This window comes from Oncorhynchus keta, chromosome 12 (genome assembly GCF_023373465.1).
Source record: "Oncorhynchus keta strain PuntledgeMale-10-30-2019 chromosome 12, Oket_V2, whole genome shotgun sequence".
Classification (NCBI taxonomy): Eukaryota; Metazoa; Chordata; class Actinopteri; order Salmoniformes; family Salmonidae; genus Oncorhynchus; species Oncorhynchus keta.
In genome coordinates, this window is record NC_068432.1 from 15,746,855 (window position 1) to 15,765,826 (window position 18,972).

Sequence of the window (18,972 nt, forward strand, 5' to 3'; positions counted from 1 at the left end):
ACCTGCCAGGGTATGATATGCAAACATAACCACAGGTGATCCATTATATTGATCAAATACTCAAGCGGCTGCTCTGACAATGAAAACAAATGTCTTCACAAATGGAAGGCAGTCGGTAGAAGGCAAGATCAGGTGGGACCATTCTAGCCAATGAGAGGGCAGATATGGGTGTGAACAACAGGTACAACTCCGATATGAAGTGTATTTTCTCAAAGTTGCCGGGATGTCACGTGTCCTACATATATCAGTACTCGAAAAAGTACTATGAAACTGACATTCAGTCAAATAAGCCACACATAGCAAATAAGCCATTCATTTTTTTGTTAACCAATCTGCTGGAGATGACAGCAGATTTTGGGAGCAGTTCTCCCACTCGCTTCGCCTCTTCCTCTCTGACATAGCACACCCACATCAAACCACCCACGTCACACCACACCCCCAAAGACAAGACTAATTTTCCTTCAGTCATGGCTGCTATCAATTCTTAATGCACAATCTTCAAAACGAGGCCAAATCAGGAAGTGCAGTCACCCTGTAAAGTAAAAAAGTGTATTTATTGTTCAACAAATGTTTTTTATTGTATTTTTACAAAACAACAAGACTACCAAAAAGTTAGTCGACAGAACAGGTCTTTTTTTAACAGAATAAGTCATCGCACAATTGCAGCAACACTCAAAAAGTGACGGTTACAATCTTTTCACAACAAGCTTTTTCTGTAAAAAAAAAAAGAAATCTAACGTAGAAAAGAACGACATTCTCATCGGACGACAGGCGATAGGGATCCAAAGACGACAGAGAAGACAGGCAGAGGCGTCCTGAGAGGTGGACGAACCCCTGCAGTGTAATCTGTCCGGCCGGCTGCCTGACAACACACATTGTGCTCCATATTTTTTGTTGTTTCTCCGCCACAACAAGTGCAATAGCCTTTATGCTTCTCGAAACGGTATGCATTTCTACAAAAAGAGGTTGGCACATTCAAGACATTAACGGTTTATAATAATGGACCTTTTTTTCATTATAAATACAATATACTTTTTCTATCCCTGTATCCAGAACCCACGTAAAAACAGTACAGAGATGGCTATTTACAAATGAATGCGGGATGAGCCCAAAAGTCATAAATAATCATAATAATAGCAACAAAAAAAAGAATGAAAGTCCGTTCTTCTTCCGTTGTTCCTTAGAATGTGATCATATTCTTTATTTTGTAGCTGTTTGCGTCGATGGAAAAAAAAGAAAATGGGAGGCATCAAAGGAACGTGTTTTGTTTCTACGTGAGAATGTTCCTGTCTCCGCTTATCTCATTTCCTGAAAAAGACAGACAAACGTGTCAGAAAACAATGTGAAAAAAGGAACAAAAAGCAGAAAGCCAAGACTTGTTTATTATCTGCACATAACAGGTAGGAGCTCTAACAAAGCATGTGTTGAGGATGATTCTCATAAATCACAAAGGTCGTCTACATCACTTGATTTAAATACAACAAATTGCATTTGATTTGTCAATTCATTTTCAAAACGGAAACCAGCTATACAACTAAATCAGAGGACCTTAACAACCCAGGTGGCTAAATTATAAACTATAAAATGTTGGAATAAAACCCAAATTTGTACTAATAACCATAGAGCTGAAGAGGGTTTTTAGAAACATTCTATCTCACTGTAACCCAAAACGCTGGTCAACCGCCTTATGGGAGCAGCTCTTGTTCGTCCTTCATAGACTACTTGACGAATCATTTGAGGGATTGGCTGTTAAACAAGGAAGTCAAGATCTGAGGGAGTCACACAAAACACAAAAAGAAAGTAAAGACCCTTGCCCCTACCCCCCCATTCAAACAAAGCCCCCCATTCACCCGCTCTGTCCAAGTGGAAAGATAACGCTCAGCACCGTGACAGGAGAGGGGTAACACGAAACTGTCTCCCCAGTGAAACACACAGCCCGTCTATTGTAAGGCCCTGGCTTTAATGTTCCTGGTGAAGCACGAAGGGAAGTGGAGATGAGGGGGGCATCAGAGTGAGTTCCTGGGTCGTCCACAGGGGGTGCAGGTCAAAGGGGAACGACCTATCGTTGGGTCACCGATCGCCTGAGAACCAGCAGATCTGTAGGACAGTGTCTGGACCGACAGAGCCAATTCTGCACCTAATAAATGAGGTCATCTAGTACAAATTGGCTGAAGCTCTACTGAGCATAGCCCAGCTGAATGAATGACAAAGCTAGACATGGTGATAGGTTGGTAGATGCTGTATATTTTATATTAGGCATACATTAAGATACTTAATACTACAATATTACCAATTTTCTGTTTAGATCGAGGTACAATGGTCGCAACAGTGGCAGTTGAAAGCTAGTAGAACAGTGTAAGTTACCACTGGGAATCACCATGGGCACACAGAGCAAATGCAATGTACCAGTAAGTGGTTATACAGTAGTTTGACTACTAAAGTCATTTTTGAAAAGATGTCAAAATGTTGTTGTGGTTGTTTCTTTTCTAGTCTTTTTTAGCCCGGGGGACATACTACACAGCTTGTACCCACTTAAAAGGCCTTCTACCCCCTCACTAGGGAGCCTGCGCAGAGTGCACTTAAAGCAGCGATCCCACAAAGAAGGTGTACCCTCAGTGCACTACAGAGGGAGAGTGGGGTGGGGAGGGGGGGGCTGAATTTGACATTATCCCACACTGTGCAGGGGATTTTGTGTTTTGTGTGTGCGTGCATGCATAATTTTTTTTATGGCGAGAGAAATCATTTGTGAGTGTGTGTTTTATAGAGCGAAATATAGTATTTGTCAGCAATAGTAGATATCTATAAGCTTGACAGGGCTTGTCGTTTTGCTCAGTTATCCCTCATGTCAGCATTTCCATGCTAGTGAATGATTATTTACACACGTATGAAACGAGCACTGAACCATAAACAATTTAACTGCTATATTATCTGTGCTCTGAACTGTGTACAGAAACGGAATACATTTGCTGGATGCTGATCTGTACTTTGTTTTATTGACAAAGACCAGCGCATGGTAAAGGGGCACACTTGAATGAATTGATGTATATATTTTCATAGTACATGGTCTACGAAGGCTGCAACATTTTTGGCCTTGTGAGATACAGTGGCTGCAGGGAAAGATCCTGAGCTGACACTCGTTAACTAGTGAACTTTTCAAAAGAGACCAGTGGGCAAAGAGTGGCCTATAGTATGTATAAGCTGGAAGTAGAAGCCTAAGTGTTGTTGTCCATTCATTTACTCCAATTAGTTGAGGGATGATAGGGTTAGGGGACAATAATAAAGGAAAATATATAAAAAAAAATATATATATATAGGGGATTGGAAATGATGCGGGCAATTACATTGACAGAAACCACAATCTATTTACAATATTAAAGCGAAACATTTTTTTTTTAAAGAGTTGCCTATCCCGGTCTTAGCTAAAACACAAAACATGACATTACCCTAGGTCACCTCATCTGTAGTATATCTCTTCTCAGCCCCCAAATAACCCCTGAACACCAGTAGACATTGTAGCTCCCAAGAACTAGAACCCACCATGGTCCCCTTGTATTACCACTATTACCACTATTACCACTATTACCACAACCGTAGTGTCTCTTCTTGCCCCCCTGATATGAATAGCTCAACTAAATGCCAGAGAGAAGAGAAAACCAGCAGATATTGTGGCTGCCAAGAACCAGAAACCTTGTATCACCTCCGCTCCTCGTTGCATTTCCTGCCCGGGCAGTGACCCCCTCGTGACCCTGTGGAGCCCCGCGATGAGGAGCTTCCTGTGGTGGAGCAGTTGCTGGACATATGACCCCCCCGCCCCACCAGGTAGCTGGGTTTGCCATATGAGATCAGGTCCTCATCTGTGGAGGAGATGGGAATGGGTGAGAGGGGAGAGTTGGGGTGAGGGATCAGAGATGTACATGTTAGAAATGGAGAGTAAGAGAAATGGCTATATTCTACTGATAAGAAGATCTTGTAGGATGGAGGGAGTACTAAGTCGTGAGTTTTGAATGGATGGATTGGTGAATTGAAATGTATTCATATGTTAGTGTGTGAGAGAGAACGTGTTCATGAGCATGATTGATTTATGTATTATTATTATTTGTGTGAATTAGTATTGTCCAGGTGAATGAGTGACTGTGTTTGGGTGCGAGTACTAATAGGCTACTGCAAAGGCTCTGGCTGTGCTTGTGTGTGTGTTGTGAATATGAGACTGAGCATGTGTGTGAACACCACACTTCAGTATCTGCACCACTCACCGTCTTGGCGTCGCTGTCCCGATCCCTTCCTGTTGGGAGTGCTCCGCTCTCCTTCTTTCCTCTCCATGGAGGACAAGGTCCCAGTCCCCCCCTCTCTGTCCAGGGACGTGTTGCCACATTCTACAGTCCCTGCTGAGCCCCGAACTGCTCCGTTCTCTGGAGGTGGCTCTGGTGGAGGGGGGAGGTCTGGAGGAGAAGACAGACAAGGACAACAGGGTTAGGGTTACACTGCAATGGAAGAACAGTACATACTGTATAAGCATATAGGCAAACATACATAATGTAGGCTTTACACACACAGAGACATGCTCATGCCCAACACACATTCATTGATTTGTTTGTTCATTCGTCCAAACCCATATGCACACACGCCCCAACCACGAGATGTTCACTCCCTTACCATGGGGTAGATGGTATCGGAGCATGAGGTCTGATACCAGACCGTTTCTATCTACAAACCATCAGACTGCTGAACACTAAACTGGACTGACCACTGCACCTTAGCAAACATGCACTCTCTCACACACACACACACACACACACACACACACACACACACACACACACACACACACACACACACACACACACACACACACACACACACACACACACACACACACACACACACACACACACACACACACACACATACACAGTACCAGTCAAAAGTTTGGACAAACCTGCTCATTCAAGGGTTTTTATTTATTGTTTTACTATTTTCTACATTGAAAACTATGAAATAACACATATGGAATCATGTAGCAACCAAAAAAGTGTTAAACAAATCAAAATATATTTTTGCCTTGATGACAGCTTTGCACACTCTTGGCATTCTCTCAACCAGCTTCATGAGGAATGCTTTTCTAACAGCCTTGAAGGAGTTCCCACATATGCTGAGTACTTATTGGCTCCTTTTCCTTTACTCTGCGGTCCAACTCATCACAAACCATCTTAATTGGGTTGAGGTTGGGTGATTGTGGAGGCCAGGTCATCTGATGCAGCCCTCCATAACTCTCCTACTTGGTCAAATAGCTCTTACACAGCCTGGAGGTGTGTTTTGGGCCATTGTCCTGTTGAAAAACAAATGATGGTCCCACTAAGCGCAAACCAGATGGGATGGTGTATCGCTGCAGAATGCTGTGTTAGCCGGTTAAGTGTGCCTTGAATTGTAAATAAATCACAGACAGTGTCACCAGCAAAGCACCCCCACACCTCCTCCATGCTTCATGGTGGGAACCACACATGCAGAGATAATCCGTTCACCTACTCTGTGTCTCACAAAAACACAGTGGTTGGAACCAAAAATCTCAAATTTGGACTCATCAAACCAAAGTTCAGATTTCCACCGGTCTAATGTCCATTACTCGTGTTTCTTGGCCCAAACAAGTCTCTTCTTATTGGTGTCCTTTAGTAGTGGTTTCTTTGCAGCAATTCAACCATAAAGGCCTGATTCACGCAGTCTCCTCTGAACAGTTGTTGTTGAGATGTGTCTGTTATGTGGCTGCAATCTGAGGTGCAGATAACTCTAATGAACTTATCCTCCGCAGCGGTCTTCATGAGAGCCAGTTTCATCATTGCGCTTGATGGTTTTTGCGACTGCACTTGAAACGTTCATAGTGTTTGAAATGGTCCACATTGACTGACCTTCATGTCTTAAAAGTAATGATGGACTGTCGTTTCTCTTTGCTTATTTGTGTTGTTCTTGCCATAATATGGACTTGGGCTGTATACCACTCCTACCTTGTCACAACACAACTGATTAGCTCAAACGCATTAAGAAGGAAAGAAATGGACTTTTAACAAGGCACAGTTGTTCATTTAAATGCATTCCAAGTGACTACCTCATATTTCTGGTTAAGAGAATGCGAAGAGTGTGCAAAGCTGTAATCAAGACAAAGGGTGGATAATTTGAAGAATCTAAAATCTAAAATACATTTTGATTTGTTTAACACTTTTTTGGTTACTACAAGATCCCATATGTGTTATTTCATAGTTTTGATGTTTTCACTATTATTCTACAAAGTAGACAATAGTAAAAATAAAGAAAAACCCTTGAATGAGTAGGTGTCACAACTTTTGACCGGTAGTGTACATTCATGCTACACACACACACCTCACAACTGCTGCTACCACACTCTTATTTTGATTGTTAATAACTCCACATATTAAACACTTGACTGCCAATCACCCCTTCCCCAATACATGTGTAAATATTGGACTATAAATGGTGTCTTCCTGTGTTATACTTCTATTCTACTGAGCCATTTATTTAATTACACTTGAAACACTAACCTCCTTGGTTCAGCACCTCTCTCCTGTAAGCGCCGCCCTTGGAGGTCTTCTTTTTCACTCGCGACTTCTGGCCAGGGGGAGCCTGTGTGTTGTCTGCTGGGGATGGCAGAGCTCTTACTGTAGGTCAGCCAGAGAGAAATAAAAAAATTACTAATAGGTCATGGGGTTATGGGTCCTTTGAAGCACTGTACATGGACAACATTGCAAATAACAACATTGCAATGTCTTATGTAATTCCAGCTCTTTGTTTAGGTATTAAGAATTACATACTGAACATAAATGTAAATAATTTTATGTTAATGATGTGTGTGCACGCGTGCATGTGTGTGTGCGTGCATGTAAGTACAGATAGAGTATCTTAATTTGACCCAGTATCTCACCCAGGAAAATAATCCTGCAGCAACGGGAAATGTGAATTATTATCTGGATTATAGCATTTTTTTGTACGGGTCGATACATTTTACTATGTGACAAATCAAGTATGATATTTTGTGGAAATTGCTCAGTTTAGAAGCCTTTTTAAACCTTGAATACACTACAAGTTTGCATTTCCTGCTGTGAAGGAACATTTCTGCAACAAACAGGTGATTCAATTAGGATACAGCACCTGTATGGGTTTGTTTGCCCACTGTTTCCTTTCCAAGTGTATAAGCACATCTGTGTGTGGTGCATTCACTCGTGTGAGTTTGTGCAGAGCGGTAAGCATCACTGACCAGGTGTGGTGGAGCTGATATTGTCGGCACTCAGCGTTTCCCCCTCAGTGAAGTCACGGCGATGATTCGAGCCATTGCGGAGCGGTGTGCCCCCCTCGGTGTCCTCACTGTGCTGCTGGGCTGAGAGGTTAGGGTTGGACTGGGTGAGGGGAGGGCTGGACACCAGGGGCACTGGGACGGGACCACAAGGTAATCTACTGTATAATGGCAAAGAAAGAGAGGGTGCTTAGCAATAGCAATTACATACCTTTATTATGTTACACAATTGAACTATTGTTTTGTTCATTTGAGGGAGAGATTCTACTGCAAATATCAAGTACTGTGCAAGTATTGTGCTATCTGTTGTTAATGACATTGGGCAAATACCATACCAAAGCATTCATTGCTTTATTAATCTGTGTTATCACCATCTCATTCATCTGAAAAAGAGTCTTCAATGCTATCACCATTAGTATGGCTACAGTGTCTACCTGTACATACATGATGTGACTTTTAGAATTTGTCGTGTCATACCGTGCTAGCTGCTGCCCGTCATGGTGGTGAAGGTGTGCTGTGTCGTGGGGTGGATGGTGGCTCTCCTCTCGGGGCGATGGCGTGAGAGTAGCAGTGGACTGGTGACTATAGGAAGTGGTGGGGGACGAGACACCACCCCTGAGGGGAGGGGCAGGACCATCCTCACAACCCTCGGTCAGATAGGTCCTGTCTGGAAGGGGCGGGCACCACTCTTCCTCATCAGACCTGGGAAGGAGGAGAGGGTCACTTTTTCCACAAGTTCACTTTAAACAGAGTAGGATGCCGTGGCCCCTAGGAACACTGATCTATTGTCCGTTTTGCATTATCCCTTTTAATGGATTGGGGAGGATAAACTGTTCCTAGATCTGTGCCTAAGGGCAACTTCTACCTGGAGCATTATAAAACAGTCATCGCTTGTGCAGTTGGTGCTATGGAGCAGTAGGTAGCTCGATCATAACACATTCACAATGGCGGCCCTCCCTCTTTAGTTCATAACGCTTACAACATTGGTCTGTAGCGTATTGATTTCCACTGCTCTACAGCGCCGTTAGACAGCCTCCCTATGGGTCTGCTAAGCGCCATGTCTGGCAAGATCAGGGTGTGCATGGAATCACTTAAAGGGTGTTTTAATATATGTGTTTGGTAGAGAGGTATGTGTGGAGAGAGGGCTCTGTGCCTGCACCTGTGTGGGTGTGCTATGTGTGTGTGTGTGTCATGTGTGTGTGTGTGTGTGTCATATGTGTGTGTGTGTGTGTCATATGTGTGTATGTGTCATATGTGTGTCATATGTGTGTGTCATATGTGTGTCATATGTGTGTCTGTGTCATATGTGTGTCATATGTGTGTATGTGTCATATGTGTGTCATATGTGTGTCATATGTGTGTCTGTGTCATATGTGTGTCATATGTGTGTGTCATATGTGTGTCATATGTGTGTCATATGTGTGTGTGATATGTGTGTGTGTGTGATATGTGTGTGTGTGTGATATGTGTGTGTGTGTGTGTGTGTGTGTGTGTGTGTGTGTGTGTGTGTGTGTGTGTGTGTGTGTGTGTGTGTGTGTGTGTGTGTGTGTGTGTGTGTGTGTGTGTGTGTGTGTGTGTGTGTGTGTCATATGTATGTGTGTGTGTGTGTGTGTGCGTACATGCGTATGTGTACACCATGGAGGAAATGGGCAAGGCCAGGGAGTTAGCTAGCTGTTATAAGGCCAAGGTTCCTCTCAGCTAGCCACAGGGGCTAACTCAAAGGTTAACGACATTAACTGAGGTTCATCACCAATCTCTGCTAACGGCTAACAGCTGCAGGGGGCTAGGTGGAGTGGTGCATGAGAAAACTGCTGAATGATTATTTTGTTCTGGTGAGAGTAGAACATGAGAAGGGGAACGGGCTAAAGTAGGCTAATGTTATTAGCTAACAGGGTCAATGAATGAGATAGGGTTGAGACTTGAGAATAGTGGCTAAATTGCTAACTGCTTGCTAGCGTCTTGGCTTGAGCCAATATAATCCACAGTAGCTTTCAGAAATGTTTAGAGGTAGAAGTTTGTAAGCTTCATGCCTGCTTCAGTTGAGTTGCTAGCCTAGCCTATTCGGTGGGAATGATTGGCAGGAGCGATAGCTGAATGGTCCCCTTGCCAAACCTCCATGAATACCGACAATATTGTGGTTCATAAAGTGTGGGTGTGTATTCATTTTGCAGTGCGACGGAAATGTGGTTCAGCAGGGAGCTGGAAGAAAAGGTGCGTTGAGGTCCAGAGCTAACAGGGGGTTAACAGAGGGGGTTAACAGAGAGAGACCAAAGGTGAGTCTGTCCTGTCAGGCATAGAGGCAACGTTAGGCTAACATGAATAATCTCCACACAAAACCCTGGCCTAGAACTAAGTGTTAGTGGGGACTGAGAGTGCAGAGACAAGGGCCAGGAGAAAAAGAGGAAGTCAGAGGCCCATATGTCTATAGGACAGTATAGTAAGTATCCTTGCACGAGCCTGAATGGCTCATAGGAGCACGAGCTCTAGCTTCTGTAGCATGAGGCTGCTTGATCTACAAGTACACCCTCTGGACAGGAAACTAGTCTATCGCAGGGCCTTACCCCTAATCTATCTCCTTAATGCTGAGTGCCAAGCAGAGACGCATCAGGTCCTACAAAGAGTGTTCAGAGGTTATACAAGAGATCTACCATACCGTAATCAATTAATATTTCCTTCAAGTTAGCAAGAAGATGGTGTACTCATCGGTGTGTGTTGTGCCAGGTAGCAGCATAAGTGTGTGTGTGTGCATGTGTACATGGTCATGTATATGTGTGTGCTTACCCTAGCTCCATGTCCTCATGGTCATCTATGGGCAAATCCTCCACCACACTCTGCTCCAGGTCCCCAAAGGAGGGGGGCGCTGGCAGGGCTTCAGTCCAGTTCATAGAGGGGGTTTTCACCGCCTTGCCCATTGACTTCTGCTTGGGTTTACCTGCACATAGACACACAAAGAGATGTTTTAGTTCTGTATAGTGGGAAAACTTGGTCCTACGGTCTCTAAATACATGTTAATACACTTGAAAAGGGTATACATGTATGTCACAACCATAACTAAAGGTTCCCTTGTACTTTTTGGAGCCATGATTCAGTGTTCTTGAAAAAGAAAAGAAGAGCCACAGACTCAAGGAGTTCAGATGCAAAAATGTAATAACCAACGTTTTGACAACCAAGCTGTCTTCATCAGGGTGTAATGACAAACACAGCGGGTCACTAATTTACATAGAGTTTAAAAGGACACACACAGGTGCCTGTAATCATGGCCAGCTGTGGCTTTATTTCATTGGTTGATTTACAGATATAATTAGAACATATAAAAAATCATTATTCCATGCAATCATAGAGACAATTTGGCTACATAGGCATAGTAACATTATATACAATGCATAGCAAAACCACGTACTCCACTAAGGCAGTTATTTCTATTATAACTTGTCCTTGTGGTAAAATAACTATGTGGGAAAAACGAAGCGCAAACTAAAAGTAAGAATCTCTGCGCATCGTAGCACCATTAGGTGCAAAAACTTTACGTACCCAGTTGCGGCCCACTTTTTGGAAGCAAACCACTATTTACTCCCTTCGCTATATCGGCATCGAACACGTCACCCTGCTTAGAAGAGGGGGTTGACCTTTAAAATGCATTGTGAAAACGAGTGGCCGTCTGGATCTTTAATTTAAAGACCCTTGCTCCCTTTGGTCTCAATGTAAAGTCTGATATGAAGCCATTCTTGTGATTATTGTTTTTGATATCCATTGTACAACATTTGTCAATCAACCAAAGAAATAAAGCCACAGCCGGCCATGATTACAGACACCTGTGTGTGTCCTTTCAAACTCTATATAAACTAGTGACCCGTAGTGTTTGTCATTATACCCTCGCCTTGTTGGTTAAGGGCTTGTAAGTAAGCATTTCACTGTAAGGTCTACACCTATTGTATTCGGCGCATGTGATAAATACAATTTAATTTGAAGACAGCTTGGCTGTCGAAAAGTTGTTTTTAAATGATTGTATCTGAGCTCCTATATTGTGCGGCTCTCCTTTTCTTTTACAAGTGTTCTACTCCGCTAACCAGGTGTGCGTTTCTTCCGCCTCCAGATGAATCAGTGTTACACCAATTTACAGTAGGTTAGCTACCACCACGTCTCTCGTTGCTAGCTAGTAGGTACCATAATGCTGTTCTATGGCTCCAAAAATGTCAAAGTGACTCCAGTTATTATATTTAACTTGGTCTTTTTTTGTAAATGTTGCTTGGGGTTCGTGGTGCCCCAACTTGAATTATACCACGGGAAACACGATCTTAAACGTAGTCTTACCGCTGTCCGTCCTGCAGCGGTCGGGTTGGGCGTACTGGGAGGAAGGTCCGGCGGGCTGGGTGATCCAGTGGCCGCCATCTTGCTCTGTGGGGCTGTGAGACCCCTGGAGTGCCTGGTTGGTGAAGGGCATGATTGGAGTGCTGGCGTAGGGCGTGGTGGAGGAGTAGGGGCTGTTAAAGCTGCGGAAGTCCTCGGCGGTGGGGTCGATGGTGCTGTAGATAGGGCCTTCGGTGGAATCGCCCGTGCTGTACTTCTCTGTCTGGTTCAGGTAGTTGGATATGCCCGCTTCTGGTGCCGAGGGCGGGTCAGAGGTGAGAGGTCAGATTCTAGTGAGAGGTCATCTTTTGTCATTTGATTTATGGTATTTCTAGATATTTAACTGCAGAGTTAGTGTCAAAGTTGTTATGTCAGCTACATATGCAGCTTACACTATTTGGTAAGGCAAAATATATTTTATTTAACAATAATTCAACCTGTTGGATTTTCCAGAAGTGCTTGAATTCAGCCCCAAGTCTGCCGTACAAGTTGATATCACATGAGATGATGGAAACTATACTTTGAGACTTCTTCAAAGACTGAAGGAAAATCTCAATTGCATACTCCTCATGTCTTCTCTCCTCTCGCATTGTTTTCTCAAACCCATTGGACGAGAAAGCCAGAGGTCCCTCCCCTCTGACCTTCTTCCCCAATGGGTTTTCACAAGGAGGCGAGGAGAGAGAAGAGAGGACGCGAGGAGTATGCAATTGAAATTCTCCCTGAGACTACACAAAAGGCATCGTAGAGAATCCCTGGATGTGTACAAAACAAACTGACCGCTGTGAGCAGGATCATGCAGTGTCTCATACCATTGTAGTATCTCTCTGCAGTGTCATGTTTGGAGGTGCAGCAGTTGACGGCCTCTTTGCCACTATGGACCAGGTTGGTGGTGGGCCATGAGTCTGCCAGCCACGGGTAATTGCCCATGTTGCCACCCAGCATGCCAGGCCTAAACATAATAAAAACACACACTATGATCATACCTGATGCCAATCCACAGCTTGGTTCTCATCACTTTACTAAAAGAAGACTAGTAATAAGAATGGGAAAGTCTCCTTGAAATAACATAAACAGGGATCCTTACCTTCCATTGAGTCCAGATGCCTCTCCATGTGGAAAGCCAACTGCAGAAAAAAAAGGAAATATGCATTCAGGTGTGAATGGAAAGGTCAAATACAGTAAAGCACGAGTGGTGGCCATAATGTCATATGGTACAGTTGCACTCTAATATATTGGCACCCTTGCACGTTACTATTTTTTAATTAACAAAGCTTTGTGTTCACACGTGTATTGATTTATACACGTGAAACCCCACCTCTTTAAGGAATACCTAGGATAGGATAAGTAATCCTTCTCACCCCCCTTTAAGATTTAGATGCACTATTGTAAAGTGACTGTTCTACTGGATGTCATAAGGTGAATGCACCAATTTGTAAGTCGCTCTGGATAAGAGCGTCTGCTAAATGACTTAAATGTAAATAACGGCACAGGACCAAGAAACTTCACTTCAAAGTAAAAAAAAAAAAAAAAATGTCCTGGACTAAATTATTTAGAATTCAGAAGAATTCTAATGAATTTGGTTGGAGGCAGGTGATTCTCGTTCACTGTGTGTAATTTATCTCACCTGTAGTTGGTAGCAGGTGCCTACAGGGTAAACATAGCCATTCAACCAGTTTTGAAAAGAGAAAAGAGAACATTCTGCTCCATTGCACTAATGCCCACAGAGGTTCAGGCATTAGCTCGGGAAACAACCTCTACCTTCCTTCATACTGGACACAGAGACATAGAATTGGTATCCAAAAGTTCATCTGACTCTGGGGAAGTAGATAAAGGGCCCCATTGCCAAAATCCTGAAGTATTTTAAGTTAAAATAGCAGCCTATTGTAAAGTGCAGTAGAATACTTGATATGGTAAGGTTGGTTATATTACAACATGCTTCTTTGATAAGTGGTTAAGTAACAATAAGTGTTGTATAAAGACTGCATAAAATAAAGTGTGTTAAGTACCTGCAGGCGTGTAGTTGAACGATGCGGTATAGTGACTCAGCTCCTTTCTCTTCTTGCGGCGGCAGTAGATCCACACACTGAAACCCATGAGGATGACCCAGCAGGCCCCGCCGATCCCAGCGATGAACGCCGGCTGCTTCACCACATCAGTGATCTGCTCGGCCAGGCTCACGCTGCCTTCATCACTGTCCTCGCTGGGCACTGAAGGTGCCTCCGCTGGCAGCTCTGAGGGAGAGCGGCAAGTAAGTAAGGAGATTGATTGATATTTCGATTTTCAGACAACTTTTGCCATGTAAAGTACTGTATTATAACCATCATTTTCCAAGTAATACTGCATGGTTTGAGTACTGTGTATGACAAAATGGTATATGTTATAAACCAAATGACGAATGGCAAAACATTTAATCTTCCACACCTCAGAACTGTATGTAAAGGTAGAATCATGCTTGTTGGCCTCAACATTTGATTCTAAGTTGTACACAGACTCTAAGCATGCTTAACACATGAATATGACGCTGCTGTTACACTTAACAATAATTTCAGTCATTTTTGCTTCCCTTATTACAGTTCCGCTCAATCTTATACTATTTCCTTGATATGCCGGAACTGAAATGACTAATTCCGCTAGCTTGTGGTTCTGCGGGGACTCACTAATGAGGATGGACACAGGCTGGCTGTGGGTGCCCACTCCGGCGCTGGTCACTGCTGCCACCTCCACCTGGTACAGAATGCCTGGCAGCAGCCCCTTGAGCACAGTGGAGAGGAAGGTGCCATCTACGGTGGTGTTGATGTGGTAGCGGGTCTGGGTGTCGTTGCCTACACACCAAACCTGTTATTGTTGGTTGGAGGATGGTGAGTTGGTGTAAGAGATGGAAGATGTCAAATTGCTTTAAAAAATGTAAAACAATTCATAGCTACTACTTATTTCCAATGATTTGTTTTAATGAATCCAAAAGAAATCATTGTAATTATGTAACTATTATTATTATATTTTTTTATTTTACCATGTTATTTCTAAGTAAATACCACCCATATGGTTGGTTGTCATTGGATTGATCCAATCATGATATGTTGTTTCTGGTTCAGTCATCCTACCTTGTACTCCTGGATGATTCCATTCTGCATCTCGGCGGGGGGAGGCTCCCAGGAGACACTAATGCTGGAGCTGTTGCTCAGCTTCACTGTAACCACGGTGACTGCTTTGGGAGGGGCACTCGGGACTGCAGGGAAAGAGGGAAGACCAAGTTGTGAAAAAACCCATCTCCATGTTGACATAGAAAATATTAAATAGGGGCATTTGGTAAGATAGCGAAAATATGATTAGATTTTGATGAAAATGGCAGACTCCATCAAATGCCATCAAATGCCATGAAGTGGTTATTGGACTAAACAGTTATTTGCCTTCATAACAGGATGTGAAGGTCACACAGGTGTTGGGAATTGCAATCCAATTGAGACTGAATTGCTTTTGACTTCACAGAGATGTGACTGCTAGAGGCTCCTTAACAGCTAGCTATTTTTAAAAAGTCAGACCTCAAACTGTTTCTGCTTTGTGCCCTCCAAGATAAATACTAAAAAGGTTAAATTCACCACTTTTTATTTCACCCTTACTTTGCTGGGTAAATTGACTGAGGGCATATTCTCTTTAAAAGCAACGACTGTGTATGACCAATCAATCACCACTTTCAAAACCTTTTTTTACACCTGGATGTTCCATCGTAAAAAAAACTATTTTAAAACCTTGTTACACCATTCCCTCCATTATGGACATAGGCTATCTTAAGTACAGTGGGGAGAACAAGTATTTGATACACTGCCGATTTTGCAGGTTTTCCTACTTACAAAGCATGTAGAGGTCTGTACTTTTTATCATTGGTACACTTCAACTGTGAGAGACGGTATCTAAAACAAAAATCCAGAAAATCACATTGTATGATTTTTAAGTAATTCATTTGCATTTTATTGCATGACATAAGTATTTGATGACCTACCAACCAGTAAGAACTCCGGCTCTCACAGACCTGTTAGTTTTTCTTTAAGAAGCCCTCCCGTTCTCCACTCATTACCTGTATTAACTGCACCTGTTTAAACTCGTTACCTGTATAAAGGACACCTGTCCACACACTCAATCAAACAGACTCCAACCTCTCCACAATGGCCAAGACCAGAGAGCTGTGTAAGGACATCAGGGATAAATTGTAGACCTGCACAAGGCTGGGATGGGCTACAGGACAATAGGCAAGCAGCTTGGAGAGAAGGCAACAACTGTTGGCGCAATTATTAGAAAATGGAAGAAGTTCAAGATGACGGTTAATCACCCTCGGTCTGGGGCTCCATGCAAGATGTCACCTCGTGGGGCATCAATGATCATGAGGAAGGTGAGGGATCAGCCCAGAACTACACGGCAGGACCTGGTCAATGACCTGAAGAGAGCTGGGACCACAGTCTCAAAGAAAACCATTAGTAACACACTACGCCGTCATGGATTAAAATCCTGCAGCGCACGCAAGGTCCCCATGCTCAAGCCAGCGCATGTCCAGGTCCGTCTGAAGTTTGCCAATGACCATCTGTATGATCCAGAGGAGGAATGGGAGAATGTCATGTGGTCTGATGAGACAAAAATAGAGCTTTTTGGTCTAAACTCCACTCGCTGTGTTTGGAGGAAGAAGAAGGATGAGTACAACCCCAAGAACACCATCCTAACCGTGAAGCATGGAGGTGGAAACATCATTCTGTTGGGATGCTTTTCTGCAAAGGGGACAGGACGGCTGCACCATATTGAGGAGAGGATGGATGGGGCCATGTATCGCGAGATCTTGGCCAACAACCTCCTTCCCTCAGTAAGAGCATTGAAGATGGGTCTTTCAGCATGACAACGACCCGAAACACACAGCCAGGGCAACTAAAGAGTGGCTCCATAAGAAGCATCTCAAGGTCCTGGAGTGGCCTAGCCAGTCTCCAGACCTGAACCCAATAGAAAATCTTTGGAGGGAGCTGAAAGTCCGTATTGCCCAGCGACAGCCCGAAACCTGAAGGATCTGGAGAAGGTCTGTATGGAGGAGTGGGCCAAAATCCCTGCTGCAGTGTGTGCAAACCTGGTCAAGAACTACAGGAAACGTATGATCTCTGTAATTGAAAACAAAGGTTTCTGTACCAAATATTAAGTTCTGCTTTTCTGATGTATCAAATACTTATGTCATGCAATAACATGCAAATTAATTACTTAAAAATCATACAAATGTGATTTTCTGGATTTTCATTCAATGTGATTTTCAGTTGAAGTGTACCTATGATAAAAATGACAGACCTCTACATGCTTTGTAAGTAGGGAAAACCTGCAAAATTGGCAGTGTATCAAATACTTGTTCTCCCCACTGTATATGCTGTCCATATTAGGACAGCCTCTGTCTCAGCAAGGCTTGTGTCAGTCTCATCTGAAGTGGTCAGTATCAGTAGCTTCTAGCCAGTCTTACCTTCCTCTGGTGTTCTGACCAGAAGCAGCCGGCTGTCCATGCCCTGGAACTCGTCGAAATAGGGCCGGATCTTGATCTCGTACTCAGTGCCTTTGAGCAGATCAGCGACCACAGCCAGGCGCTCCGACGGGGCCTTGACATCCTGCAGCTGCCAGGTGCCACCCCTGGGCCGGTAGAGAATCCGGTAGCCCTGGATGTACTGGGACTGACGGTCCACCTGGGGAGGGGAGGAAAAACGACAATTAGACAATTAGAGAAAAGGGAGAGATACAAATAGATAGATAAGAGATATAGTTCTACTACCCTTGTATATGGGTATACAGTAAAACATCCAATAAAACATTCATAGAGTGTGAGTCCAACCAATAGCCTTTATCCTGTGAAAGATGATATAAACACTCAGGTCAGGGTACTCACCATCCATGATACTTGAACACTGGAGGCAGTGAGTGTGACGGGATCCTGAAGCTGAACGGCCACCTCTCCCAGCTCTTTCTGGACCTGCCTGTGGTCCACTCCCTGGCCGGTGGGACTTACATCTGCAAATACATCATGAACAAACTTCAAGACACAAAATACTCAGTAAAACGATGGTGGATGCTTAACTCACGTTCACACTTGATTAACATACCCTAAATTGTTTTATATGAAGCATGAAGCCTTCAGACCTTCATGCTTTCATGAAGCAAGTTTTCAAAATGAGAGAACAATTGAGTTTTGACTTCCCACACTTGTTTTACACTAACTACCACTCTGTACTTATTTTATTTATTTATTATGTTGTGTCCCTCCTAGGTACTGACCTTGTGTGCGGACGGGCTCAGAGATGGGGCTGGGGTCACTCAGGCCATAAGCGTTGACCGCTCGGACGATGAATAGGTAGATGGTGTTGGGGAAGAGACCACTGACCGTGTGTTTCTCCAACTTGACCAGGTCAGCCACCGTTTGCCATGTACTGCCTGCTGATTGGCTAAAGTAAGAGTCCACAGACAAAGATGTCATGTTATTTGTAATTTCCAATTACCTCAGTAAAGTTACTGCGCAAGGCTATTGTTTAATGTTATACTTTGCAGAGTATGTTATATTGACAGCTGTTCCTATATTACTCAATAGTGACTATCACTCTTTTCACAGAGAATCCAACTTAGCGGCAAGTAGTCTAGCGGTTAAGAGCGTTGGTCCAGTAACCCGAAAGGTCAGAGGCGTGTGTGAAACAATTGTGGAGACAAAAGCATTGACATGATATCTCTGCATTGGCATGATTGGTTGACAATAGGTGGCGGCGGTACGTCCTGTAATAAACGCAAACTTGACAACTTCCTTCACAATAGCTCTGCTCCGCCAAGTGCAATAAATATGAAAGCCCTGATGACTGAGGAGGCTGCTTCACAGTAAATGCTGTACACCACTTCAGACACAGATTGACGTTTAGGCTGCCCGCAGCAACTCTCTGATTCGGAGGGGTTGGGTTAAATGCGGAAGAGACATTTTGGTTGTGCAACTAACTTTCCACCAAACATTGCCATGACTCAATAGTGACTACAAACTGTTCCTCAGTCTTTTTTTACAGAGAATCAGATAGGAGCCACTAGAATAGCAGAGCCCAGGCTGAAGCTGTTTGCTTAGTCATTAAGTGCTGTGTTCAGCGATGCTTCGCTATCCCCCATGCTCATTTGACGCACTGCGTTCCCGAGCCCAGTGACAGGTCCAGGAAATGATGACGGAGCTATTTTTATCCCACTCAGGTTTTTAGCCACGACGCACCATCAGACCATCAGACCAGAGCATCTGGTAAATAACAATAACGCCAGCTGTGTGTTTATGACAAGTTTCTTTGTTCGTTTCAAAA

At 43.6% G+C, this 18,972-nt stretch overlaps 1 protein-coding gene across 4 annotated transcripts in view; it reads right to left on the minus strand.

Annotated features, from left to right (window-relative positions):
• Positions 1-535: 535 nt before the first annotated feature.
• LOC118391768 (roundabout homolog 2-like) overlaps positions 536-18,972 on the minus strand; it is a 136,114-nt gene continuing 117,677 nt past the window's right edge. Inside the window, exons 12-27 of one of the 4 annotated variants that reach the window (XM_052457762.1) lie at positions 17,927-18,093; positions 17,541-17,662; positions 17,124-17,340; positions 14,746-14,870; positions 14,302-14,479; positions 13,651-13,875; positions 12,729-12,768; positions 12,454-12,593; positions 11,609-11,893; positions 10,079-10,229; positions 7,775-7,999; positions 7,262-7,458; positions 6,549-6,665; positions 4,254-4,439; positions 3,698-3,854; positions 536-1,308 (exon numbers count right to left, since the gene is read on the minus strand). In XM_052457762.1, coding sequence (XP_052313722.1) covers positions 1,302-1,308; positions 3,698-3,854; positions 4,254-4,439; positions 6,549-6,665; positions 7,262-7,458; positions 7,775-7,999; positions 10,079-10,229; positions 11,609-11,893; positions 12,454-12,593; positions 12,729-12,768; positions 13,651-13,875; positions 14,302-14,479; positions 14,746-14,870; positions 17,124-17,340; positions 17,541-17,662; positions 17,927-18,093 — 2,539 coding nt within the window. In that variant the 3' untranslated portion in view covers positions 536-1,301. Of the gene's footprint in view, positions 1,309-3,687; positions 3,855-4,253; positions 4,440-6,548; positions 6,666-7,261; positions 7,459-7,774; positions 8,000-10,078; positions 10,230-11,608; positions 11,897-12,453; positions 12,594-12,728; positions 12,769-13,650; positions 13,876-14,301; positions 14,480-14,745; positions 14,871-17,123; positions 17,341-17,540; positions 17,663-17,926; positions 18,094-18,972 lie in introns of all 4 variants that reach the window. The other 3 variants (XM_052457763.1, XM_052457760.1, XM_052457761.1) reach the window with 3 other exon arrangements.